The 27,106-nt window shown below is 34.9% G+C and overlaps 1 protein-coding gene across 24 annotated transcripts; it reads right to left on the bottom strand.

Annotated features, from left to right (window-relative positions):
* Positions 1 to 361: 361 nt before the first annotated feature.
* RBM39 (RNA binding motif protein 39) lies at positions 362 to 26,980 on the bottom strand. 24 transcript variants are annotated; one of them, XR_015139098.1, is made up of 18 exons: positions 26,680 to 26,980; positions 25,997 to 26,060; positions 24,199 to 24,248; positions 19,670 to 19,864; positions 17,085 to 17,150; positions 16,935 to 16,988; positions 14,725 to 14,842; positions 14,260 to 14,412; positions 12,024 to 12,161; positions 10,047 to 10,112; positions 8,940 to 9,144; positions 8,311 to 8,388; positions 5,638 to 5,764; positions 4,576 to 4,626; positions 2,290 to 2,371; positions 1,748 to 1,853; positions 1,419 to 1,497; positions 362 to 1,327 (listed from the first exon to the last, which is right to left on the bottom strand). XR_015139098.1 is itself a non-coding variant. In XM_086332154.1 (18 exons), exons 3-18 carry the CDS (start codon positions 24,215 to 24,217, stop codon positions 1,227 to 1,229), a joined length of 1,584 nt encoding a protein of 527 aa, XP_086188280.1. In that variant the 5' UTR covers positions 24,218 to 24,248; positions 25,997 to 26,060; positions 26,680 to 26,980; the 3' UTR covers positions 362 to 1,226. The 24 variants fall into 24 exon arrangements, 20 of the variants coding, with proteins under 20 accessions (XP_086188280.1, XP_086188288.1, XP_086188296.1 ...); XR_015139099.1 differs by having other exon boundaries at positions 4,576 to 4,608; XM_086332154.1 differs by lacking the exon at positions 5,638 to 5,764 and adding an exon at positions 20,991 to 21,066 and having other exon boundaries at positions 19,670 to 19,861.
* Positions 26,981 to 27,106: the final 126 nt, after the last annotated feature.

Below are 27,106 nucleotides of genomic sequence, written 5' to 3'. Positions count from 1 at the left end.
CAAGTGAAATTAAAGCTTAAAACTGCAGTTAATTTGGGAAACCACTTTGAATCTACCCAATTATTTAAATAATGAAGCCCGCCTGGCCCAAAATGCCCAGACAACACAGGAGAAACTTAATGCCCAGATTTGAAGCCTGAGCAAACCTGTTTGGCTTTTCTTTGTATCATAAATCCCTCAATTTTTATACACTATCCTAAATAACAAGTGTATTAAAACTAATACAGAGGAATGTAGAGGGACAACTTGAGGACAACAGTTTCACTTAAGTTCTGAAGAATCAACTAAAAAAGTCAGAGAAACTAATAGTCTATTGTAATTTCCAAGTTTCTATGACTTTAAAACGTCTCAAAAATGAAGATTTCTTGTGGCCTTTTTAAGAGAATTTTATTTGAGTGGTTCTTACAAAGATTGTTGCAATATGAAAGTCATTTGTTTGATAGAAATATCAAGCTGTCTTGTCAAACACACTGAAGTAACCCAAAAATATATTTCAGAGCTCACAGAGCTTAAAAAGAGCAAAGATTATATGCAACCAGACAAAACCTATTTCTGCATTTCCTATTTCTTGCTCAGACTGCTTTGCTTACCAGACTGTCACTAAACATCTTGAGGAAATGCAGGGATCATTTTGTTTGGAATCTTATGACACACCAGAACACATAATATTTACAAAGAAACTTTTACAGATACATTAATTGAAAAGATACCATCCAGAAATGTATTTTTGAAACCTTTTCTTGCCAATTGATCAGAATGCAAGATGACATGTTAAACAGCCCGTTTAGCTGTCTTGAATTTCCATAAACTAGGTATTCCAGAAACCTCTGCTAAACCATTAACCAAATATCAACATTAGTGAAATGTAACTGCTGTGTAAAAAGTTAGGCTTCTGAAACATTAAAAATATTACATCCCTGTCTGCCTTTTTATGTTAAGCACATTTGTTCCCCTACAACTATTCCTATAGATCCTTAATGTAATTTTCTACATGTACATTTAAAAGGCAGAACAAGAGAACAGCTTTGTATACAGTGGGATTTGCTAGTTAGGGAGAATGAGCACACTGCATTCCTGTTAACATTTTTATTTTTCCAAGGTAACAGGAATTGTATACAAATGACAGTAGACCCTTGCCTCTTTATTTTTTATCTAAATAAAAGATAACTCAAGATGAATTCTCAAGAAAGAAAAAAAGCTATGTACATAAAGGACTATCTTTTCCTTCATCGTCTACTTGGAACCAGTAGTTGTGTTGCTGTCATAGAATCAGGGAAGAGGTTGTGATAAGTTGGAAGAGGTACATATGCTGCTGTTATCATTTTACCTGTTGAAAGAAATAGATATGATGATTAGCATCTTCACTTAGACCGTCAAAAAAAAAAAAAAAAAATCACTCAGAAAAAGGTCAAACTCACCCGCAAACCACCTGCCATGCAATGCATTGACAGCAGCAATGGCTGCAGCAATTGATGGGCACTTCACATACACATTGCCCTAAAATACAACAAAAAATATTTAACGTGCTGTGATATATACAACATGGATACCAATAGGACTATTCAAATTGACTGTACAAAAACAGCTCTATAACCATATAATTGCCCCACTAGCTAATATGTACCTAGAAATTTACTGAAAATAGTTTATTATCCACAAAACTAGCCATGTAACTATCTTCTTTAAGGAAAAACCACAACCCAAGTATGTTTGAAAATTAAACACAAGAAAGTAACAGTTAAAATACCTGAGCTGAATTTTTGTCAACATAAATATGAATAACTCCTCCATGTTTATTACATTCTTCAATCACATCATCTTTAATCTCTGTATCCCATCCAACTTCTTCTTCTCTGTAACAAAGTATTAAGTCCATTAGAACAACTCAAACTGATGAAATGATACAATATATATTCTAATCTATTTTAAAAATCATGGGCCTTTTAAAATGGTTAACTGACATCTTTCAAAAGATACTTATACCAAGTTTATCATCATTTCACAGGATTAGGAACACTATCCTGTTAATACAAATTAAATACTGATACAAACTTCACAGAAAAACTACTAGGTATAAATGGAAAACAAAATGCAAAGTTTTCAACTGAATTCCAACCTTACTAACACATTCAAGGGAAATAGTTATGTGCATAAAAATAACGGCAGTAAAATGACCAGAATTGTAGCAATACTTGAACTATGAAATATGTTGAAACACCCTAAGTAGTAACTTAGACAAGTTACAGATAATTTAAGACCCTTTGAACTCGACCAAAGTAAATTACTTACGTTTGAGGATTAAACATGTTAGAGAGTTGGAAACACTGTGTTGCCAGAGGTTGAACAGAGGCAGCTGCAGCTAATGCTGAAGCTAAAAAAAAAAACACCCAAAAACCAGAAATTAGTTTCATGGAAAATGCATCAGAGTATATCCCTATGAATAAAACAAAACCAAATATAACCACTGGACCCAAGTGAAAATAGGGCCATCAGTTCATTTACTAATTCCCCATATTTGATAATGCTATCAAGTATCAACATATATATCAACATTCTATTTTAAAATGTTGCCAGAAAGCAGAGGCAACTTAGTATTTCAGATAATTGATCTTGAATAAATTGGGAATTTTATCTTTATAAGGGAAATTAAACCTCAAGTGTAGCAAATATTAATTCAGTTAGACAAATATCAATACAGTTCAAGGAAACAGTACTGACTGTTAAGAGTTTATACTCAGGGGGTGATGAAAACACAATCTTTAAAATCCTGACTAAATCTAAATAAAAATTTTGTTAGGTTATCTGCCCATGAATATATAGTCACATATTTTCTTATAAATATACAACCATTATAAGAAAGGATGACATTTAAAAAATAATATACATAAAAATCATCCAAGCATTTAAAGATTATTAAAGATTTAATATCCTGGGACTATAAAATCTACCACAACAAAGTCTCACAGTCTTGAAACACTAATAAGAGTAACATGTATCTCTAATAGTCACTGTTGAAAATTAAAAAAAAACTACTGATACTAATATTTAGGAGCAAATTTAAACCAATATTGGTTTTAATTTTGAAGTGACAGCATTTTCCAAGACATTTGATCCATTGCTTTTACGTGACTTAAAAAACATTACCAGTAACTGATACAGAACTCACCGTAATCATAATATTTGATCAAATTTCATTCCAATACATAACAACAATAAAAAAAGCTACGGATAAAACAGTACATTAGAAATTATGGTACTTGAACAATAACCTGAGAAGTATCAGAAATATTCCATTGAATAAAAATTAGGGCTGTGCATGAATACATCATAAAAATTTCTGGTAGAATAACAACTGCTTTTCACTTCTTTATTTTGATAAACAAATATTTGTCTTTCATAAAACTATGAAAATAAAAATACTGAAATAACTAACGTCAAATTCTACTGGAGAAATTTAAAGATGCAAGTGTGCCTGTATTACAAAAAAAAAAAAAAAAATGAAGCCCACGGTGTACCTTATCATAAAACAAAGTAGTATGCTTGGAAAAAATACTACAAGGTCATTATAGACTATCAATACTGAAAAATACTAGAAAATGTATGATGCAAATATTCCAGCTCAGCCTAGATGAATGCAGAACACAACGAATTCAGCATAGAAATATATAGCTAAGGAAAATCCACCAATTCTACTTTCAAAAATCTGTTAGGAAAAAAAAAGATTGAATACAATTGTCTCATTTGCCAAAAAAGATACACATTCAATTCCTGACTGTCGAGTAATAAGGATAGACCTTTATAATACAGATTTACTCAGAAGACTTTAAAGTATATCCTGTAAGATTCCAAATTACTGTAACAGAATACTCTATAAAATGGCAGAATTTACTTGATAATAAAGACCAAGAAAAAAACAGGTTATTTATAAACTGTTTCAAACTCTGAAATCTGCATGCAACTTAGTTCTGGATAATCTTCTCATTGCTTGGTACTGTTTATAGTAATGGAGTAACAACAAATGATGCAACGAAATTAAAACTCGCATTCGTTAAAATGATACTAGATAATTCTAAAAAAAAAAAAAAGATACTAGATAATTCTAAAGATTACATTCAAAATTGGGAGTCAACAGGAAGTTGCATCCTATCAGTGATTTGTTAATGCAAATCACTGGAGTTAAGTTATTCCTGACCTTAAATTCAGACTCCCTGTCTACTTAAATGACAAGTTTCATTGTCTGATATCTATATAAAACTTATAATGAGAACACAAAGATAAGCATACAAAGCTGAAAAAAACTCTAAGTTACAGCAAAAAAAAAAAAAAAAAAAGGCACAGACATTTACCATCTTTATCCATGTAACTCTAATGATGCATATTAGGCCTTCTTTGTATGAATTACCAGATAGCTTATGGTTAATGACACTGTATGTCATTCTGACAAAATTGGGCCAAAAAGACAAACTACAATAATAATGATATATGTATACACACAACTATGTCTTATACTACATTTATATATCCACTTTAAAAACAAACGAACAACAAAAAAAACAAATAAAAAACTCAACTCACCTTCAGTCTGTTGGGAAAGTCTTGTTTGCAAATCTATAACAAAAGAGAATTCTACAGCTCAGTGCAGGAACAATGAAGAGCCTCAACTAACAGGGTAAATGTCAGGAGAGCATTAATAAAAGAGGACTATGGTAGCAGGGTTTATCAAAACGAACTTATAGTAAAACCTGGCAGCCAAACCTCCTTCCCCATTCCTCATTGACAAGGCTTTGGGGCCTTTTTCTTTTCCTCCTATCCTAGGAAACTTACTTATGCCTTTCTCTTCCTAGTCCTATAACTCTTTCACATCTCAATGGATTCCACTATACTACTATTCATTTGGGAATAATGGGAAATGGGGAAAGGGAAGCACACCGGTCAGAAAATGCATGAAAACCCTGATCTTGAGAATTCAATTCCAAGTACTTGGGTTATTCAACTTTTTATTATTCTATCAGTGTCGGTAAGCATTTTACATTTAAAAGTTACTAGTAAAAGAATAAATACTGCAACAGTAAATGTCAAACACTGTCAATAAGTAGTGACACTACTCTAACCATATGTATATACTATTTTTTAAGTCCTTTAAGTTTTAAATTGTCATGTCCAGCCCAGAAGGTGATAGTTTTGTTAGGCCTGGTTTCCTAGCCTATTTTGAAAATTTAATGAGGCATGAATGAAATCTAGTTAGATTTACTATAATCTATGTATTACTAGAAAAATTTAAGCATCTAGTCTCTATTAAAAATGAACATAATAGTGATTTCTAATATAGTTTTCTCATATATAATCATTAAAATTCTACATGAGAAGGCAAATTAAGAGAAAGCTGCAGCTTTCTTAATTTCAAATGAAAACAGAAATATGAATAGTAAACAGAATGTCATAGTATTTAAGCTATCTTTTTAAGTTTAAAATAATACAACAAAGAAATTGGATTCCGTTACCTAATTTTCAATAACATGTGACTCAGTTGCATACTTTATTACTATCTGGGTTTCTTGCTGAGTATAGAAAATCATAAAACATGGGCAAAAATGAAAAGGGATCAGCAGCCCAAGTCATACAGGGATGTAAGAATACCTGGGTCCTAGGTGCTCAAAATTGGCATCTCAGGGAGTTGAAGAAATGTAACTGGTGTATACTGAAGGAACTTGAAGATATGACCATAGGAATAAACTTTAAATTTTAACACAATTTGTTTTTTTTCCTAAAATGGGAAAAAATGTATAAGCATCAGAAATCCATGCTATATTAAGTGTATATAAATCAAAATTTCAAAAATGATTCTTCAGGTCATTTGTAACCAGTTAGGAAACAAAGCATGGGTTTCATAAAGATAAGAACTTATCTTAGAAAATAGCTATTATACTTTCAGAACAAAAGACACGTTGATATAGGGATGGGCCACTCTTGGGTTTCAAAAAACAGCTTTAAAGAACTTAGGAGACCAAGGCCCTCAAATACATTAACATTCAGCGACTTAATACCGAATGTGTACAATTTTAATGACAGTCAAGAGAAATATACCCAGTTATGCAAATATGTGATTACTAATTCAGAATAGCAATTTATTGGAAGTTCTAAGAAAACAGACTCATCTATCAATGAACAATGGGCTTCCCTAGTGGCTCAGCCGATAAAGAATCCGCCTGCAATGCGGGACACCTGGGTTCAATCCCCAGATTGGGACGATCCCCTGGAGGAGGGCATGGCAACCCACTCCAGTATTTTTGCCTGGAAAATCTCATGAACAGAGAAGCCTGGCAGGCTATATACAGTCCATGGGGTCACAAAGAGTTGGACATGACTGAGCAACTCATTAAGTACAGCACATCAATAAATAATAAAAAGTGGGGGGAAAAAGTGGGAATATAACAAATAGGTAACTATGTGGCTATTTTTTAAGCAACCCATATGGATGTTTAGCATTATCAGCCTTAATGTAAACTACACAATAAATGTGCCCAGGCAAGTGTAATCATTCTTCATTCACCAGAAGAAAGAACTGAGGGAAGTAACGTCCACAACACAGAGAATCTATAATTCGGCAAAGATACTGTTAACAAACCAAATCAATATACTTGATACAGCACCCAGGATATAAGGTAAGATTGTTTAAAAAATGAATTGTGTGTCTTTGTATTAAATCCCTAAAGGTATCAGCCTCTATCGAAAAACCAAGACTATGGTAAATCATCAAGCATTTTTCTAAATTATTCAAATGACCTAACAATGGGAAGCAATAGGAGGACACATGTTTTCAGAAAACAGTAACTGAAAACCAGAGACTACGATGTATTTCTGCAGTGATGGGTTTATTTAGTATCTTCAATTACACTAGGTGGCATTCAATAACTACGTGTTCACTATGAAGAAATGAAATGACTAATACTTGTTCAAAAAGTCAAACCAAAACAATACAGAAAAACCTGGAGTCACCAAATGACTCTTAATTACAGAAATGCTTAATAGTTGCAATTTTTCTTATGTGGATACACTAGCATGGTTGTTTATAAAGAACTTTACCTATCGGATTTCAAAATTTAAGTCAGTTTGAGAGGAACCATGAGATGCTGAAGAGAAAACAAGCTCTCAAATATTCAACTAAAAAAAGGAAAACACAGAAGCGCCCACAATAAATAATAATATAGAGGCAGAAATAATCTTGTCTCCTTTAATTAATGGGTTTTCAATTGAAACGGAAATCATGAAGCAACGACATGGAACTTTCCCTATATTCAGATGTGGTACCACGATCCTATATATTTTACATATTGACAGAGTCTCACTTTATAGCTAGATAAGATCATAGGACCAATGTGTAACTGAAAATGACCATACTTTCTTAGATTAGTGTTTGTCATCTGAAGTCCAATACAATGGTTTACTCTCATATATTCTGCAAGCAAGTCTTCTAACATTAAAATTTAATGTTATCTTAGCTAATAGATTTGGGTTAATTTCAAGTAACTGAGCCACAAAAAGACAAAAAACAAAGTGTTCATAAACTAAGCCCATTGTTACATAATTGTAACAAACTATCAACTCCCTTTTCCTTCCCCTCACCTCCCTAGGAACTTCATTCTATAAGTCAAAATCTCAAAATACAGTTGGCCTTCACATTTAAGGAATTAGAGACACCAACCATCTGAGTAACTTAAAATACATATGTAACTTTTATTTGGCTCTCCATATCCTTGGTCCTTCCAAAATCATGCTTTTAACCACCATAAATCATATGGTACAGTAGTACTTACTATTGAAAATAAAGGCACATGTCTAAATAACCCTTGCAGTTCAAACCTGTGTTGTTCAAGGGTCAATTGTAGTTATGTTCTAATTAGAAAAGCGGTTTTTTCTGCACTCAATTATTTAAAATAAAGCTTTATTTAAAGGCCTTTGAAATAAAACTTTCTAATCTCAAACATTATAAAACATTTTTCCTTTGAAACAATAGGAGCTTTCTGGTTTTCAACAAAAGTGATACATTTAAAGATTTAACAATTTACATCACTTTCTACTAAAAACAAACTGGTATGCAGGGTTCAATAATACCCTGACATTTGATTATGATCAGTAGCTAAGTCTGTCCTATATCACCGTTTCCTTACATTAACTCTTGAAATTTCTAAGTTAAAAAAGTACTTGATGAATTGAATTCTCAGTAAGTCCTTTTAAATGCAAAAATTTGGAAAATTTTCGAATTAGGTGAAAAAAAACAATGATTTCAAATAGAAAAGATTCAATTCCTACCTGCCACAGCACCAAATGCCAAAGAGCCACTCATTTGCAAAGCTTGCTGTGCTGCTGGCGGGATCTGCAAACCTGTACCTGTAAAAGAATAGGTCTTAATGTTCCTGCTTCGTTAAGAGTGGGAAAATCCTAGTTTTCTGATTGCTTAATACCAAAGTCAATTTTTAAAAATTACAGTGGCCCTTTGGTAGCCAGGTGGGTAAGAATGTTTCCAGGATCCCGTTGGTTGTCAAACTCCACAAATGCTGAAATCCCATATTTAAAGAGCTGTGGTACAGTTTGCCCTCCGTACTCAAGGATACTGAACCTACAGATACAGAAGGCCAACTGTACAAGCAGGACATAGAGTAAACGCTGCAACTAAAGTAGAAGGGTATTAATTATTATAAAACACAAAAGGAATCCTGTAACGTGTTGTGGCATTCAAAAAGCACCATCATAAAGTAGATTCTTAGAACTTTAGAACTTAAAGGCAAAGGATTTTGCCTATGAAACCATGTGTGCTGCTCAATGAAAACAGTCAACCTCAAAATAAGAAAAAATCATTTTCCATTTGTTTGCATGCTTTTCCAGTTGTTTGCACAGTTATGGTTCTCGTTACTATATTCACAACAGTAGAATAAACTTACCCTCTGCAAGTCTTGCCATTAACTGGAGACGACCAGTTGTTCCCAAGTCAATTCCAGTCCTTTCCAGTTCATCACTGTCCAAAAATGAGCTAGCACTGGAAGCATCAGTACGTTCAGTAACATGACCAACTTTCATGGGCCTTCCTGCTAGCTCAAATCCATTAAGTTGTTCCAAAGCTTTCTTGGCACATTCTGAATCAGAAAACTATACAATTGAGAGGGGGATAAAAGGTAATTACTTATATGCAAGGCAAAGAAACCTCAACTTATTAATCTAGTATATTCAATAATTACATCTGGAAGGATGATAAGAGTAACAAGCTCAGGCTTGTCACATAATGTAATCAATGTAACCTAAATGTAAACTAAAGCAATCAATGCAACAGATTGCTATCTGTTGTACAGAACAGGTTTAAATTTTACTTGAATTTGGATAAGATCCAATTCTAATTTCCTGATAAAATCTGGGATCTATTTTTAAAACTTCATCTATAAAGGTGGCAACGGTGACAAGTTTTTATATTTTAAACTAAAAATGTGTTTCCAGTACTTTCCAGGGATAAATGATAATTTGAAAAATTGCTATCATGTAATTGGACTGCAAATGTACAAAACTAAATGAACTAACTACAAGTACAAGTTTACTTTTAAAAGGACACCTCTATTCACAATTATTCCAGCTGCCACTTCATACCCTATCAAGGACAGGGTTTCAATGGTCAGCTACTTAAGGAAATTCTGGTCATGGTATGTCAAACCATATTATGTCTATATTAAAGAGTAAAAATGAATTCCAAAAGACTTTAATGCAACTAACATCTTGGGTCACACTAGTCAAACTGAAGAAGTGACTGCCTTCAATTACACGAGGAGTTGGCTAAACAAACTGTCCATAAACAAGAAGATAGCAAAGTACTTGGAAGTTCTGCATTTGAGAAGATATTTTCAACTACTAAAAATTGGCCACTAACAGCAAACTAATTTAAACCACTTGAAAATAGTAACTTTATCCCTTCCCCACTATGAATAACTAATCAAGTTTTACACTTTGCTACTCAGATAAAAAAAAAGTTCAAGTCATTATGTTAATCATGGTTAACTGCTTACCGTAATAAATCCATATCCCTTGGATCGACCTGTTTCACTATCCATCATGAGCTGGATACTTTCAATCTAAAAATGAAAACCATAATTATTATTTATGCAAGTGAAAAGGAGGAGCAAAAAATTTCTTAAAGTACAATTTTAAAATGTCTCCCCTGAAAGAAATCGAAAACATAAAAATCCCTCATGCCCAGAATATCTTCTTTCTAGAGGCCTGGGAACATACTAAGCAGGGGAACAACCTTTAATCTTTCCTAGGAAAAAACACAATCTGAAATTCTTTGGAGAATATGTTAAAAAACCAAATCAACATGTTTCCTTCACATTATGCTAAAATATACCAAACATTAATATGCAATTATGCCAGACATAATGGACTGCCACAAATGTTGGAATAATTAAAAATAACAACTGGATGCGGTTGATAGTTTGTACAACTCTGTGCATCTGCTACATAGTGACTATGCACCTTAAATGAGGGAACTGTGTCATTACAAAGGAAGGAACTGTAGTTACATCACAATATTGCAACAAAGCAAGCCACACAGAGGAAGCATGAAAACTTAAAAATCAACAGCCAAATGTTCTCATTATTAACACTTAAAATAATTTAGGGTTTCCCAATTTAGGCCTTACCTGGTCTCAGGTGGCAAAAAACGGGCCTGCAATGCAGGAGACCAGGGCTCCACCTAGGTCAGGAAGATCTCCCAGAGAAGGAAATGGCTACCCACTCCAGTATTCTTGCCTGGAGAATCCCATGGCTGGAGTAGCCTGGCAGGCTACAGTCCATGGAGTCGCAGGGAGTCAGACACAACTAAGTGACTAACACTTTCTCTATTTTTTCCCAAAACAATTTAACAAAGGAGTTGAGTGGGATAGCAAAAGAAAACAATGAACTATATATCCAAAAGCAATAAAGATTAAGTAGTGGATAAAGTACAACAGGAACTGAGATTTTTATTCATGGCCACACAAAAAGTTTAATCCAGAGCAGCCAGGTAGTTCAGTGATAAAGAATCCACCTGCCAAATAAGAGAGGTGGGTTCAATTCCTGGGTTGGGAAGATCCCTTGGAGAAAGAAATGGCAACCCACTCCAGTATTTTTGTCTGGGAAATTCCACGCACAGAGAGGAGCCTGGTGGGCTACAGTCTATGGGGTCGCAAACAGTCAGACACAACTTAGCCACTAATCCTCCTCCACCACCACACCAGCCTACTGATAACATTTATTCTAAACATTCTTCTAAAATGAGAACTACACTTATCCTGGTGATTATTTTGATAAATATATAGAAATATCAAAAAAGTCTATGCTGTGTACCAGGAAAATAGTGTTGCAGTTTAACTGTACTTCAAAAACAAACTCATGGAAAAATAACATTACATTTGCGGCTAACAGAGGTATGAGTGGAGAAGAGTTAGATTGAAGTAGTCATAAGGTACAAACTTCCAGTTTTAAGTTCTAGAAATGCAATGTCTAGAACTTACACAGCTATATTTTTATTTACACATATTTACACAGCTATATGTCATAAACTAAGGCTCCAAGAGTAAAGCTTAGAGTAAGGAGAGTAAGGCTTAGAGTTCTCATCACAAGAGAAAAAACTTTATCTATTTCTTTAATAATGTATCTGGATGAGATGATAGATGTTCACTGCACCTATTACAGTACTAATTTCATGATGTAAGTCAAACTATTGCATTTACAGCTGAAGCTTATATAGTGCTATGCTAAAATTATATTACACACTCCTAAACTTTCAGTAAGAAAAGTATCCCAAAATAAACCAAGGGGGGAAACCCTCTTGCTCCAATGTACAGTACATTTTATCATTCAGGTTGACTTTTAAAAAATTCTAATAGAACCACTCCCTCCCATCTTAACATTAGTGTCTTAGAAACATCACAAAGCAGATAAATTATGCAGCTACATTTGTTTCAAGAACCTATTTAGGATCCATTTAAAAACTTGAGACTTACCCTTCCAAATGGCTCAAAAATCCCTCGAAGCATATCTTCAGTTATGTTAAAATGTAATGAGCCCACATAAAGCCTCATAGGTCCAGCACTTCCCTTTTGTAGATTGTTTGCCATTGCTGCAGCTCTGTTTTTTTCTGCCTACAAGTTAGATAAGACAAAATGCACATCAATTTACAATGAGTAAGTACCATTTTCAACATAGTAAATCCCACACACATCTTAGCTTTGCTTAATTACAACTGATATCAAATTATGCTAAGTGTTACTTCACACATAAAAGGACAAATATTGTATGATTCCACCTCATATGCTTGTCAGTACTGACACTGACTGAATGGTACACCTAAAATGGTTCCAAAGCCAAATTTTTAAATTAAAATTTTAGATTTTACTGTATTTTCCAGTAAAAAAAAAAAAATTTTAGATTTAAGAGCATATATAAAACTGATAAAGCAGCATCCTGGTATCAGATGTAGTAAATGTAGAAATTTAAGATTACTTCCTGGAACTAAATATACTCATTCACTAAAATGTGTTCTCAAGATCACTGTTACTCAATATACAGTATACCAACTGGCTATCCATCTTAAAGAACTTCTGCAATATAAATCAAACTAAACCATTCAGTTTAGCAGTCATTTTTCTCCTATCAAGTCCTTCTCAAACTAAACAGTTCTCAATTTACATTCTAACACAAACTCTAACAAACTGGGGCACCACAGGAGGTTAAAAAAATGAATTCAAAACCTCATTTATAAATTTGATTCTTCTCAGCCTTCGCCAGGACAAAGTACACACTATTATAAGGTTTGTCCTCCGTCACATGAAATGAATTGAACAATGATACCCACAGCCTGCTCCTTAACAATTATTTACCATCTGAGCCACCAAGGAAGCCCTGGGCTCCTACTGTTTACCTATAATCAAATGGTACTCAACAATGTTACATAATCCTAAAACATTAGATAGATGGTAGTAACTTGACCAAATTTTGAGTTTAACAGTGAAAACTGCAATTTCACTTCAGACTCGGTTAAATCCTGTGCCTAACTATAAAGTATTAAAAGCTTTTGGTGAGCAACCAGATTTTTCAGAAGTTATGTGAAGTACTTATTTCTGGGGTCTGAAAAGGAATGAGCATAACTATACTGTTATCTCATATTGCTCAGAAAATATTTTTAAAATCCTTGGGAATTCCCTGGCGGTACAGTAGTTAGGATTTGGGTGTTTTCATTGCCATGGCCCAGGTTCAATCCCTGGTTGGGGAATGTAGATTCCACAAACCATGCAATGAGACCAAAAAAAGATCTTTAAGATCTATATTCTCCATTTTAAAAAGCTAAGTTATCTGGTAGTCACAGAAACTAACTTGTTTCTTAGTATAAATAGGTACTGATGATAAATCCTAAAAGTATTTCCATATTAGATACTCAGTAGTGGAGAAGGCAATGGCACCCCACTCCAGTACTCTTGCCTGGAAAATCCCATGGACGGAGGAGCCTGGTAGGCTGCAGTCCATGGGGGCGCTAAGAGTCGGACATGACTGAGCGACTTCACTTTCACTTTTCACTTGCCTGCATTGGAGAAGGAAATGGCAACCCACTCCAGTGTTCTTGCCTGGAGAATCCCAGGGACAGAGGAGCCTGATGGGCTGCCGTCTATGGGGTCGCACAGACTCGGATACAACTGAAGTGACTTAGCAGCAGCAGCAATGTATTTCAATTTTTCCATATCTAAATGAACTAAAATATTAACCCTAATTTCATTTTTCCAAACGCAACAATCATTGTGAAGAATCAGCAAAGAGAAATTACATTATAACTTGGATTATCTTAAAAAACATTTTCTAAATTAGTCTGAAACATCTTACTTTCAAATGTTAGAATTTCATAAAAATTGTGAAAATATATTAAAAATGTGAAAAACATTCCATTAGAAAGAGGAAAACATGTGCTTAGATGCTTCTATCCCCAAGTCATCACAAATCAATAAAATTCTAAAACAAGTTCAATTCTTCAGCATGAAATAAATATTTACAACTTATATTAAGACAGAAAAAGAGAATTGTGAGAATACAAATACATCAAAGGAATCAGCTTTTGTTTTTAAAAGCTGTCCTGAGAACATCTAATTCAAGGTAGTAAGAGGTGATTTTATAAGGCTCAAGGCACTACAACACTAAGCAACAGCAGGTTTCTAGCACTATCAATGCTCGAATTCTTAAATAGGAAGTTACCTGTGATGCTTGTACTATGATCGGCACTCCTAAAACCCGCTGACCAGTTAATCCTATTGCTAGAGGCACTGAGCTAACATCAACAAACTCCACATAAGCAATTCCTTTGGAACGTCTTGAATTTCTGTCAGAAATCATCCTCACATCACGAACCTAAAAAGAAAACACACACTTAACACAGGGTTCTGTTTATGCAACCATTCACAATTAAGTATAATCATTTCAAAAGACAAGAGGCACATAAACAATATTATGAAGCAAGCAATTAAAAAGAGGCAAATTCGTAGGTTCAATTCATTTATCAAAATACATCAATTTCTAAAAATAAACATAAATTCCCTAACTAAATTCCACCAAACACATTTGGTTTAGATTTTTTTCTCATTTCATCTGTCACACTGACAATTATTAAACTGTGGCTTGCAACTTCTACTTAAATTAGCTCCATAGATAAGCTTAGATTACCTTCCCAACTGTAGAGAAAAACTCTTCCAAATCCCTTGGCCGAATTCTTGCTGCCAGCTGCATGCAGAAAACAGTCCTTGCATCTCTTTCCTCAGGAGTGAGATTATCAATAGGCTCCCTAACAGGAATAAAGAGTATAGAATTAACTTTATAACGTCTTTCAAAGTAACATTTAATACCTATTTTTAGTAAACAGAATAAACTTTCCTGAAACCAGTCTGTCACTACCCCCAAGCCCATTTTCACTACAATATATAAAAAATGCTCATAAAATAATTCAATGTGACCCAAACGCCTTCAACATGAGTTTCTAAAGTTTCTTCTGATACTATCTTACATTATCAGAACCAAAGTCCATTGGTCTTTCAATCTTACAAATGTTATTCTCTCCAGCATAATAAACAGCCAATCAGAAGCCAAAGAGTTTGACATTCACAATTAATAACCCGACTAGACACAAATGTTTAACTGGTCCAAACTAGCAGAAAGGATGTTTCCCCAAAAAGAAATCATAAAATAAAACTAAGTTTCATAATCACAAACAATAACTTGAAAGTAAACCCCAAATGATGAAAACTACTTTGACTCTATGAGTTGGACAATAAAGAAAGCTGAGCGCTTAAGAATTGATGCTTTTGAACTGTGGTGTTGGAGAAGACTCTTCAAAGTCCCTTGGACTCCAAGATCAAAGATTCAATCCCAATGGAAATCAGTCCTGAATACTCATTAACTGACGCTAAAGCTCTAACACTTTGGCCACCTGATGCAAAGAACTGACTCACTGGAAATGACCCTGATTCTGGGAAAGCTTGAAGGTGGGAGAAGGGGATGACAGAGGATAAGATGGTTGGATGGCATCACAGACTCTGGATGGCATCACAGACTCGATGGACATGAGTTCGAGCAAGCTCCAGAGTTGTTGATGGACAGGGAAGCCTGGTGTGCTGCAGTCCATGGGGTCGCAAAGAGTCGAACACAGCTGAGTGGCTGAACTGAACTGATTTTGACTCTTAAGAATTTTATTTCACCAACTCAGATAATCATAAAGAATAGCGAGGTAGCTGTTTACTAGATTAGATTGGTCTTACTAAGACTACAAATTCAGTAACTGAAAAAAACACTTATACTTCTTATAGCATAGAGACACTAACAATGAGCAAATCAAAAGTAAAAAGCAGGAGGTATGGAGACAAGTAACAGTGGGATTTAATTTACTCATATTTACAAATGTTTATACTTCTAAATTGACTGAGCAAACTTAAATGCCCAATAAGTGAGAAAAGAACATAGTAGATGAAATTTAACATCATGAAAGTCAAAGAAAAATAACAATGTCCACTACTAAAACTATTATAAAATTTCACTATGATTAAGGTTTTAATCCTTAAAAATATAAACATAAATATGCTCTTTCTTAACCATGTTCTGACATTCTCAGGAAGTATTTTTGAAACACTCCACCTACAAACCTCAGGTACATCCCTTGGGAAATCTGCAGTTATTTTAAACCTATTACTATAAAACAGAGATACAAAGCCGACTAGATCCAAAGAATGAGAACTAAAAATGAGTCTTCTCACAAGAGAAAACTATTAAAAGAGTAAAAACTCAATATTTGTTACAGAAACCCTTTAAAATCATTATATGCCAAATAACAAGATACTTAGTTAAAAGACACCCTTTAAGGGAAACCAGAAGTAAAAAACAACCCTATCATGTAACAAAATGTTCCTTGAACCAAAATTGTAGATTGCATTAGGTCAGTCAAGAAAAATACCTCACAGAAAGTCAAAAACAGTAAAAAGCACAAGTCAATTCAGTTAAGAGTTTGGAGATTAAACACTTCTCTCATGTAAAGGGAGCCAAATGATAAAACTCATGACTATTTTCACTATTTTCCTACAGGAAGTTATTTCAAAAACTCATTATTTCCAAAGGTAAATCAAGTCTGAAGTTTCCAATAGCTACCATTAAAAAATTTTTAGTTACTATAAAGAGCAATAAAAGCACATGAAATATCTACAATTAAAGTGATCATTTTTGCCCATTCTTCTTAGATACAAGTTACTGAAAACTTTGCAATTCACATTAATAACACTAGGACTGCAAACCAAATAATGATTTAATATGATCCAAGTTAGCAAATGTCATTAAATTTTGCAGTAGCATAAAAGCTAAAAATGCAAAAGAAAAGAAATGGAGACAATTACCTCACAGGGCTCTTGTCTTTTCTGAACGGACTTTTGCTTCGAGAACGTCGTCTGCTGCAAAGTTAAAAAATTTCAAAAGTTACCCAAGCAAGTACACCACATTAGTTCCTTGAAAAACAATTTAAACAATTCAGAAGTATGTTTAAAAACCTTAATTTGATGCTATGAGGCAACCCAATCTTTCCTCGGATGGCACTGTTAAATTTTGGTCCGGAGCTAAAAAGGAAACACAAAATTACACTAGTTACAGGGTTAGGGTCTTGCTAAGATCGCGTTCATGCGCTCTCCAGCAAGTTTAACATTGTTTAGGCTGTTTGTTTTCCACCTCAATTATGAAGAGGAAATAAAAGACTTTCTTTTCAACTCTATCCCAGGCAAACTGTTCTTACAGTTATCCATCCTGGACCACTGAGAGGTGCCAAGACCAAAGGTTACAGCCTCAAAATTTTTAATATTCTGAAAATGCTTAAATTTTCAGTCTAGTTTTCTCTGATTACATATTTATGAGTACATTCCTGAGGTTTGGGGGTTGGGGGAAGCACATGTAGTGAAAATTATCCTGAACTTCCCTCACACCAGGAATAAGTATAATTAACAACTTGGTGTGCATCTCTGCAGATCCTTCCTCAGGAATATACATGTTTATATATACATACATATACAATATTCATGTTTTGAGTTAACGTTTTTTGGCCGTGCTGCATGGTTTGTGGGATCATAGTTCCCTGTCCAGGGATTGAATCCAGGCCACAGGCAGTAAAAGTGCACAGTCCTAACTACTGGACTGTCAGGGAATTCCCTTGAGAAGCTTCTTTTAAAAAATAGGGGACTAATTCTTTACATTCAATTCCAATTTTTTCACTTAACAGTTAAGTCTCCAAAACTGCACATAAGCATATTTAAGCATGTCGTAGACTTCAGTTCTTAGTGACAAAACAGTCAGTACTGAAGATGTGAGGGAAGTTCATCAACCCCTCAGGAAAATTTCTTTTCAGAACTTGATTATATTAAAAGTGTGTTTTCAAAGCTTTACTCTGTAATTTGAAACACTTTAAAAAGGCCCAGTATTTTATGGCCCTTTTATTTTGAAAGACCAAACTAACTTAAAAGGTCAGGTCAGATGTCTCTTAGTGCTCATCCTGCTATCCTTTACCAGATGGGTAGCAAAATGAAAATATATGGTGGTCCTCAATTCACACTGAGATTTGTTGTCATGGACTCTACATGTACCTATTACACCCAAGAAGTCCCAAATAAAATTGTATTAAACAGGTCCTTTGCAAATCACACTTAAAGTGACAATTAAGAATATACATTTAGTGGTTAAGTAAGTCTATAAGCTATTTTCTTTCTTTCCCCTTTAATTATAAAAGTTCCAATTACTGCCTTGGTAGTTAAAAATCACCTGAAACCAAACATAAGAACCAAGTCAATTTTAAGTCAGACCAGAATCACAGGCTGACTTTTAAGTATCCATCACGGATGAGAAATAACAGTATTCAGAATTATTAATCTTCCCCAATATTAAGTTCATTCCGGTAAAAAAAGAATGAAGTAAATTTCGATAAACTGGACAAAAAGCAAAGTATTTTCCCAAAAGAGCACTTAAAACAACACTGTGGTCCTTTTTAAACTGTTACAAAGTTTGTAAAATAATCAGCTAAGAGGACCCTGAAGAACAAGGAGTGGAATTCTTTTCATTGAAGAATCAGAATCAGAAGTCTAAGTGTTACTAACTTTATCTGCTTCAAGTAATACCAAAACATTTCATCAATAGCACTAAGTATTGTGGGTGCTTTAATTTACAACCTCTTCTCATTCAAAGCTTATATCAGTAGTTACACCTCCTTCTTAAAAGATGAGAAAACTAAAGCTTAAGAATCCTTTTTAACCAAGTGAAAAAGCCAAGGCTCTGATCGAGGACTCTCTCTGAATTCAATCAAATTCAGTTAAAACTTAATTTTAATATAGTCCAGTGCTTACAACAATATATTTATTAATACGAAAGAACATTATAAAGCACTAGGGACTGTTAAGATTCAATCCCTGCTTAAGAGTTGTAAGGCTCTTTCCAAAGTCATTAGTACAGTTTAGCTTTTTAAAAAATAACTATAATGAAACATTTCCAACTGGTTCAAATAACCACATCCAAATTTCCACAGTGATTTAACCTTCAAGAGCACTTTTACTGCATTCTTGCTATTAAAATACCTTTAAGATGTGTGATGAGCACCCCCCCACGAATATAAAAAAAGCATACACAAAATTCACAATTAGCTTGTCATTTCAGCTGAAAACAGCCAGACAAGATTGCTAACTAATTAAGTACATGACTAATTATATATATTTATAATTTGTATCCAACTGAGTTTTAAATTTTTAAATAATTTATGTTCAGTAAAAAATACTGTTAATAGCTCACAGACTTTAAGCTTTCACATATTTGGCACTACAATATCAAATCTTCTTTTAAAAGCACTTTAGTGCTTTAGTCTAGTTTGGAATGGCACACAGTTAAAATACTTTTAGATGGCAGAAACAGAAAATGTTCTGTATGCCTAGTAAAACCAGTATTATCTGTCCACACACTATTTTTCTACTGGATTTTTTTGATGCCCAAATCCTTATATAATAGTGAGAAATAAAATTCCACAATTCAAATCACTCTGGTTACATTGCTCTGGATACCGAGAGAAATCTCTCAAACCAGTATCATCATAATTATAGTTACATACTAAGGACTTCTGTAGCGGCCTCTGAATCTGCGATCTCGACTTCTTGATCGGCTCCGTCTCCTTTCTTTGCTTCTACTTCGCTTCCTTTCACGGCTTTTGCTCTTTTTCCTTTCTCTATCTCTACTTCGCTTCCGTTCCTTACTTTTGCTTCTTTTTCGTTCATGACTACGACTTCTGCTCTTGCTTTTTTTCCTCCTGAGAAGAAAAAAGTCACCATCATCTTGCTGATTAAAGAATCTGCCAAAATATACTTCCCTTTATGGTCAGAAACATCTTTGTAAAATTATTTTGCTATTTTTCCTATCATACAATGATACATAATAACCACTTATGGAAAAATAATTCCAAGGTAAGGTAAACAACACCCCACCTTTGCCTTCTACTACTGAAAATCAGCAGTCAGCTGATAATGAATCATTTGAGAGAGAGACAGATACTGTAATGATATTTCTTGAGAGTCAGCTATAGCTTTAACAAGGAGAGGACTTGCTGGTAGGTATAAATCCAAATCTGAACTTTTAAACAGAAAGTCCAATCATGTAACTGGCCAACCCAGTATTACTGTAATCCACAAAATACGAAATCAAAGTTAACGACAGAATACTCTTACATCAAGTATTAGTGCTGGATCATACATAAAAATTGTCATTAACCCACTAATTTCTCTTAAGTAAAGCCTATTTTGACCCAATTTGCACATATGAGTATTTTATACTTTCAAAGGGCCATACAAGCATCACTGTTTTGGAGTTCATGGGCAAAATTGTTACATATAACAATAAACGACAAACTAACACAGTAAAATGCACTCTGACACTCCTAGACTTTAATGTGACCATTTCAAATAATTTCTTTTTAAAGTTACAGTGAGTACACCAGATACTGGAGCATGCCATTTTTATGCCAGTTTATAAAGCCTGTGGGATACAATCAACAAGAATCAACACCTTTATAAATCTTTATATTATAAATTTTCAAACTCTGAAAGGTAGAAAAGTCTGTCAGTATTATCTTTTCCTGTTCATTTCTGTATTCCTCACAGCATACCACCCATCTATTTCATACCTCTGTCATCACCTAAATTTTAGAGGTGCCTTCAGATATTTCAATATAAATTGAAAGACATTTCAAATTAAACTTATCCACTTAAAGGTCATTTTGTAGTGGCAAAAAGATTAAACACTGTGACAACTACATCATTTGGAAATTTAACTTAGTCCTTAGCAAAGCAAGCTTAGCACAACGAGCAACTGAAGTCTGCCTCAGAGAACCTGTAAAGCAGGTCATCTTAGAGTGCATTGAAAATAGAAAATGAAGACACCCACCTTCTGGAATCTTGAAACCCACACTCCAATCACAAGGAGATGTAGAGCTTTCCAAGGAGGCAGAAACTTTGTCTAAAATTTCAAGATAATCCACCTGACTGTCAGAAATGTATATGCTAGGTAGCACATGACAGAAAATTAGGCTACACTCATTACTTTTATAGACGTTATCAAAGCAATGCCCAGAAGGGCAACAGATAACATTCCATTTTTGTTACCTAAAAACCTGAAACTATCTCTTAGACTAAAGAATTCTGTGAGATAGCTATCAAAAATCCTAAATATTATCAAGTAGGGGACAAAGTTAACACTCCATCCCTCACAAAAAGGACAAAGATTTGCTCTGCTCATAGATGGCCCACTGCATAGAGGCAGCCAACCTTCCAATTTACCTCTTTTTAGGCAGAAAATTTATTGTGCCAAAGGAAAAGGACTCAAAAATTGAAGAACTAATTTCAACTTAAGGTCTTCCTAGGACTTTTCATAAATGAGCCCCCACGCACATCTGAAGGCAACCCCAGACAGGTAAAAAGACAGCAACATACTAAGACATTCAGAAATATAATCCTCTTTATGAAAGCCCAGACAAAAATTTAAGGGTGCAAGAAAGCAGAATACTTCTCTACAATATAATGAAGCTTCAAAGAACATTTATTAAGTTAACTAAAGAAGGGTTATCAAAATCCATACTAATAGTCAAATCCTGTTACAACTTAAAAGGGACTTTCCAAAGTCTTTAGTGGCAGTGGAATTTTGTACTGAACATCATTGAAGTAAATGGTCCACTGGGCTGGGCCTTTGGACTTTTTGGTTATATGGTCTCTGCTGAAAAGGTGTTTTGCTATAACTGGATTTGACCTCTTCCATGTAAGAAGATCTAAATATTAAATGCAAAGTACTCTGGAAAATAAGAAAAAAAAATAGAAAAGTCATTTATTCCAAAATTTATAGATAATCCACACCACAGTAGCCAATATATTTCAACTGTGTCATTTTTTTCTTTTTTAATCCTTTTTGAGTAATTAATTCCAAAAGAGCTGAATGGATGCTGGTTGAGACTTTGCAGAACTGGTTATACTAATAATACTCCTACGAAGGCAAGCTCAGGTACTTAAAAAGGCATACTTTGAGGTCTTGCCAAGTTCAGGGATATAGCTTTTCAGAAAGACTAAGATAAACAATTTGTGTTAAGCTTATTACCTGAAATCAATTGAGTGTATGTACTGAGAATTATACTGTTTTTTAGAAGAAAACATTTACTAGTCAGTCAACTCTCAATTTCTCAGAATGTGCATTTTCTTACTACCTTAAAACTACATCCCAATACCCAATGGCTTTTAAAGAACAATGAAGTTTCAGAATGAAAAATCTGCCAACGTGGCACCTTCCTTTGGTTAAGAGACTTAATTTATTCACACTAAAGACTAATGCACAGGACACTGTTTTATGATTTATAACTAAACAAAATTTTCTTCTAAATAACTTTCAAATTAATTTGAAAGATTAATTCCCTTCAGGAAAAATAAGGGAGTCAGCTTCAACTGAGTATGAGAAGTCTGACAGAAATAATTTGTACATTTAAAAAAAAACCAGATGACAGTTGAAGTTTTGTAAATATTCTTTCCTTAAAGACTCCTATGGCCAATTAAAGAAAATTGTCCATTCTTCTATTTCGTCTTGTAAGACTTCACACTTTATATAAAAGCCACTAAGCACCAGCCATTGAGAGCTTGATGCTCAATTTTCTGGTAAAAGTTTGGTAGTCTTTAGTTGCAGGAAGATAACAGGTAAAGATGGTATTAGTAACAAGACATCTAAAGATGGTACAACAAAGAAAGCATGTGCACTACCAATGTCTTCATTATAGATGAGATCTTTATTGGTCCACTAGGCATGTTATCTAGAGACTGGATAATTTCAATTTATATAGATACCCCTTCCTACCTTTTAATTGCAGAATTGCAAATCAGAACTGTTAATTAGGAAACATACTTTGGTAAAAAGTATAAAATTAAAGGACACTAAACCATGCAATGATTGGTTGGCTGACTGCCTCAAACAATTCAAGACTAAACCCAACTCAATACCCATAACATGTGATTAGTGAAGAGAGATAACAGACTCCCACCCATGCAGAAAAAATACAGGAAATATCCTACAAATTTTACCATTTTTATCAATTCTTACAATACTCTAGAGGGTAAGAATACTGGTGCAGCAAAGCCTGAACAATCCAGTCTAGACAATCTCAACCATTTTATGAAATTTTATTAACCTACCTTACAAACTTCTTGTGAGATACTGAGGTGGTATACTATGAAACACTTTGAGCTCTTGGAAGAGCCAAAAAGAATCAAGTAAGTGACTCACATTACCATCATTTTTTGTTACGTATTATGAGGTCATGAATGTAACAAAACATTTGAGTATGACATCACAAAAATAATAAAACATCTTAATGCTTATGATATAGAACATGTGATGCTAACATCATTTACTTCAGAGCTAAAGAAAACTCAATAGGATCAAATCTTATAAAGTGCATTTGGTTTATACTATTATTTAAACTTCTTTCACACTGTATTCTGTACTCATCTGTCACTGAGTTCCTATTAAGGGTTAGTTATTTGCACAAATAACATGCATAATTTTCTGAAATTCCATTCTATTAACTCGATCGGAGTTTAAAAAGCTTAAGACAATGAAAGCCATGTAAGAACATTAAGATTAAGAAGTACTAAAGTATGCTGTAACATTATTACAGAAAGAATCTTAAAACATCAAGGAGCATGAATAATTCATAGCTCTGACTCCTTCAGTAATTTAGGGCAAAATACATTTCTCACAGTTATCACCTTCTTTCTAACACATCTTCAGTGGATATAATAGCTTTATTGATGACATTAAGTAATAAATATTAAGCCAAAGTTAACGAATTTTAGACAAGTTCGAATATAAGAACTCCTCCAGATTGTCATGGATGGACTTGGAGGGGAAGATGTCCAATGACACCAATTCCTGAAATCTAAGGAAAGAGTCCATAGTTTTACATCCTCAAATAGTCTCTTCCCAAAAGAACCCACTTTTCTAAAACAGGCAAAGAAAAGCTTCAGGAGAGAACGCTTTAACCACAGGGGTACAACTTAAAAGTCTCAATCATGTAAAGCACCTCCCCCCCAACCCAGGTCCCTTCTTGAAACTTACTTTTTGCTACGTTCTTCATGGCCGTTAGCACTGCTCAACTTGTTCTCATCCTAAGCAGGGTTGATAGAAGAACATCATGAGGACGAAGTGGTAACATTTCAAGTTGTCAAAGGGTAAAGGGAATAGGAATAAGAAAATACAAAACAATTTTAAAACTAATTACTTATTTACAGTTTAACATGGAAGGCTATAAAAAAATTTAGATGGATGTATGTTTAACCACTTTGTTGCTTACAAATTAAGTCATCAAGATACAAAAATAAAGATGCATATTAACATGTTAAATTTTCTTATATAGTTAGATATTAAGTTATCCAGATTTACAGTGTTGAAGTGGTTAAATAGAATTTCTATAAAACATGAATGAAGTCCTGTTTTGAGTTTTATTCCATGTGCTATGGCCCCTTTGATCAGTACCATGGCTCTATTTCTGCCTAAGCCCCAAGTGGCCATGCTAGCAGCCAGCCACTATCGATTTCCTGTGACCGATGCCATTCCTGAGATCTTCGCCCATTTCCGTTGGAGGGTTGGGACTGTAAGAGCTTGATGCCACCTCTGTCACACATCTCGCCCTGAAGCAAACAGGGATTCACACTGCTTTAGTAATGTTGACTCCCAAGAACCCAAGAAAGTCAATTAATAATCCACCAGTCCTACTTCCATACCTGTTCACATGGAATTACATCCATGTTAAACTAAGACAGAATCTTAACATTAAAATAGAAAGTAGAGCTTCAAGAGTCTAAGTATTACAAACTAAGTACACTATTCAAAGCTTTAAAGAATTCATCCAAATTGGTACCACATGGTCGAGCTATACACTCCAAAACAAATGTATTATTTTTAAAAGGTTTAGCGAAATGTTTATTTTCAAGTTTGATCACATCAGCTAAAGGAGTATAGAGTATAAGTGCTAACTTACAAAGCTTACAGTTTGTGACATCAGTGATAACGCATGCATACTGCTATTTTCACCACCAACTGGTGGTGAAAGAATGAAAAGACACTTTACTTTTACTGTGATACTGAAATGGATCTACGTTATTAGCAAAAATAACTCCTTTGTAGTTTTTAGTGTGAAATATTATGGCAGGGACGAATTAAAAATAAAACAATATGGAGAACAGTTAAACAGTCATCAAGTGACTCTAAGTTGTGATATTGCCTCTTTTGCTTTAAATTTTTTCTGTTCAGGGATCCAAGAATTTTAGTAATTTTTAACTGAGCAGCAGATCATCACCTGCCTGTTTTAATATTTACTATCACCAGTCTTATGTATAGGATAAATTTTAAATCTCACCCATTTCTTCTTGTAAGACTTGTCTTATTTAAAGATTTACTTGCCACAGACTGGTTATGCTTGGTTATTCTTGGACCCCTGCTGTTTTCCCAAACCACTACATTCACCTTTTTGCTATACCAAACTGGAGCTGGTAATTCTTAGTTGAGTCATTTTACCTAGGGGACCACGGTACAGCGATAAGTCACTCAATTACTACCTTATGATTGACAGTTCACACTGGAATCAAAGGTGAATTCATGGGAGTAGAGGTGAGATATCGTTAGGCAAGTCTACAAAGAGAGATAGATGGGCATTTATTCATCACGCTGAAGTGAAACTACTGCACAATATTATTACATCAATAGCATATATTTACTTTTGTAAGTTACATGTAATGCATCTCTGATAAGGTAAATCAAGAGGGCTCCGGGGAGGTTAGTTTACATTTCAGCAGTAGTTTCGTGAATAATGCTAAATTAAGAAATAGATAAACCTCACCGACTTGTTTTTTCTCACCTTCTTGTAAGGAGCCTCAAGCATTGCTTCAATATCAATATCGTCTGCCATTTTCTCTAAACGACTAGGTAAAAAGCAAGAATGAAAATTTGGTGAGTAAACAATTTTAAATTGTGCTAAATTTCCTTTTTACCGGACATATTCCAAAACCTCAAAGAGGTGCCACAGAATGACTAAAGCGGGACCACTTTAGTAGGCTTGGAAATTAATCTAAAATGTCCCCAACATCAAACACGCTAGACAGATTAGGTACTGTATTTTTAAAAAGCCTACAGCGCCTCAAAAAACAGAACCCAAGAATCTCGAGCCAAAGCGCCGCTTTCGCGCAAAACCCCGCGCTGCCATTTTAGGGGCAAAGGGAAACTCCCTCGGCTGGGAGGGGTTGTGTGCCAAGGCAGCGTTCGGCTGGCGCCATGTTGGGAGGTCGCGGTCGGCCCGGGCCTCGAAGGGACAGGTCGCCATCTGCCCGAAGCCTCTCTCGAGCCCACGCCACCCGAAAACCCTGAAAAATATTCGGCCGGAAAAGGGCGCGGTCGTCGAAAAGACGACGATTTTTAAAAAACCTCCCCCCACCCACCCCCAACCCGGGCGCTTAAAATCGCCTAAAGAGTGCCCCTCAATCCAGAAAAGAACCAAACCTCAAAAAAGCCCTGAAAATACGCGGGTCCGCGATGCCTCCTCACCTGTGCGGGCTTTCCGGGTCCTTGCGGTGCTCGTATTCAGAAAAAGGGGGGCTGTGGCTGCCGCCGCTGTTGCTACTGTTAAGCCGCTAGGCCCAGGCCGCGGTACCACCCAGCCCGAATTTCGGGCTCAGAGAGCGGACAGGCCCAAGCGAATCTAAAAGAGACAATGGGATTAGAGGAGCCCGCGCGGGAGTTCAGGACGGCGGCTTCGGCGGCTCAGGATCCACCCCTGCGACAGTGTCGGCAAGCTCTCTGAAATGGCGGCCGCAGCTTCCCCGTACTCACAGTCACCAACACACATACACACACACAAACACACGGGGCCTCACAGAGCCCTCAGCACGGGCTCTCGCGAGAAGCACCTCCTAATTCCAGTCCGGAGCAGCGGAAATATCGCGAGATTTAAGCATCGGCCCCCAGCGACTAT

The sequence above is a fragment of the Bos grunniens genome, chromosome 13 (genome assembly GCF_055505025.1).
Source record: "Bos grunniens cultivar Pamir isolate PY7600 chromosome 13, Bosgru_T2T1.0, whole genome shotgun sequence".
Lineage (NCBI taxonomy): Eukaryota > Metazoa > Chordata > Mammalia > Artiodactyla > Bovidae > Bos > Bos grunniens.
The sequence above is the reverse complement of the archived record's forward strand: the minus strand, read 5'-3'. Positions and strand labels throughout refer to the sequence as shown.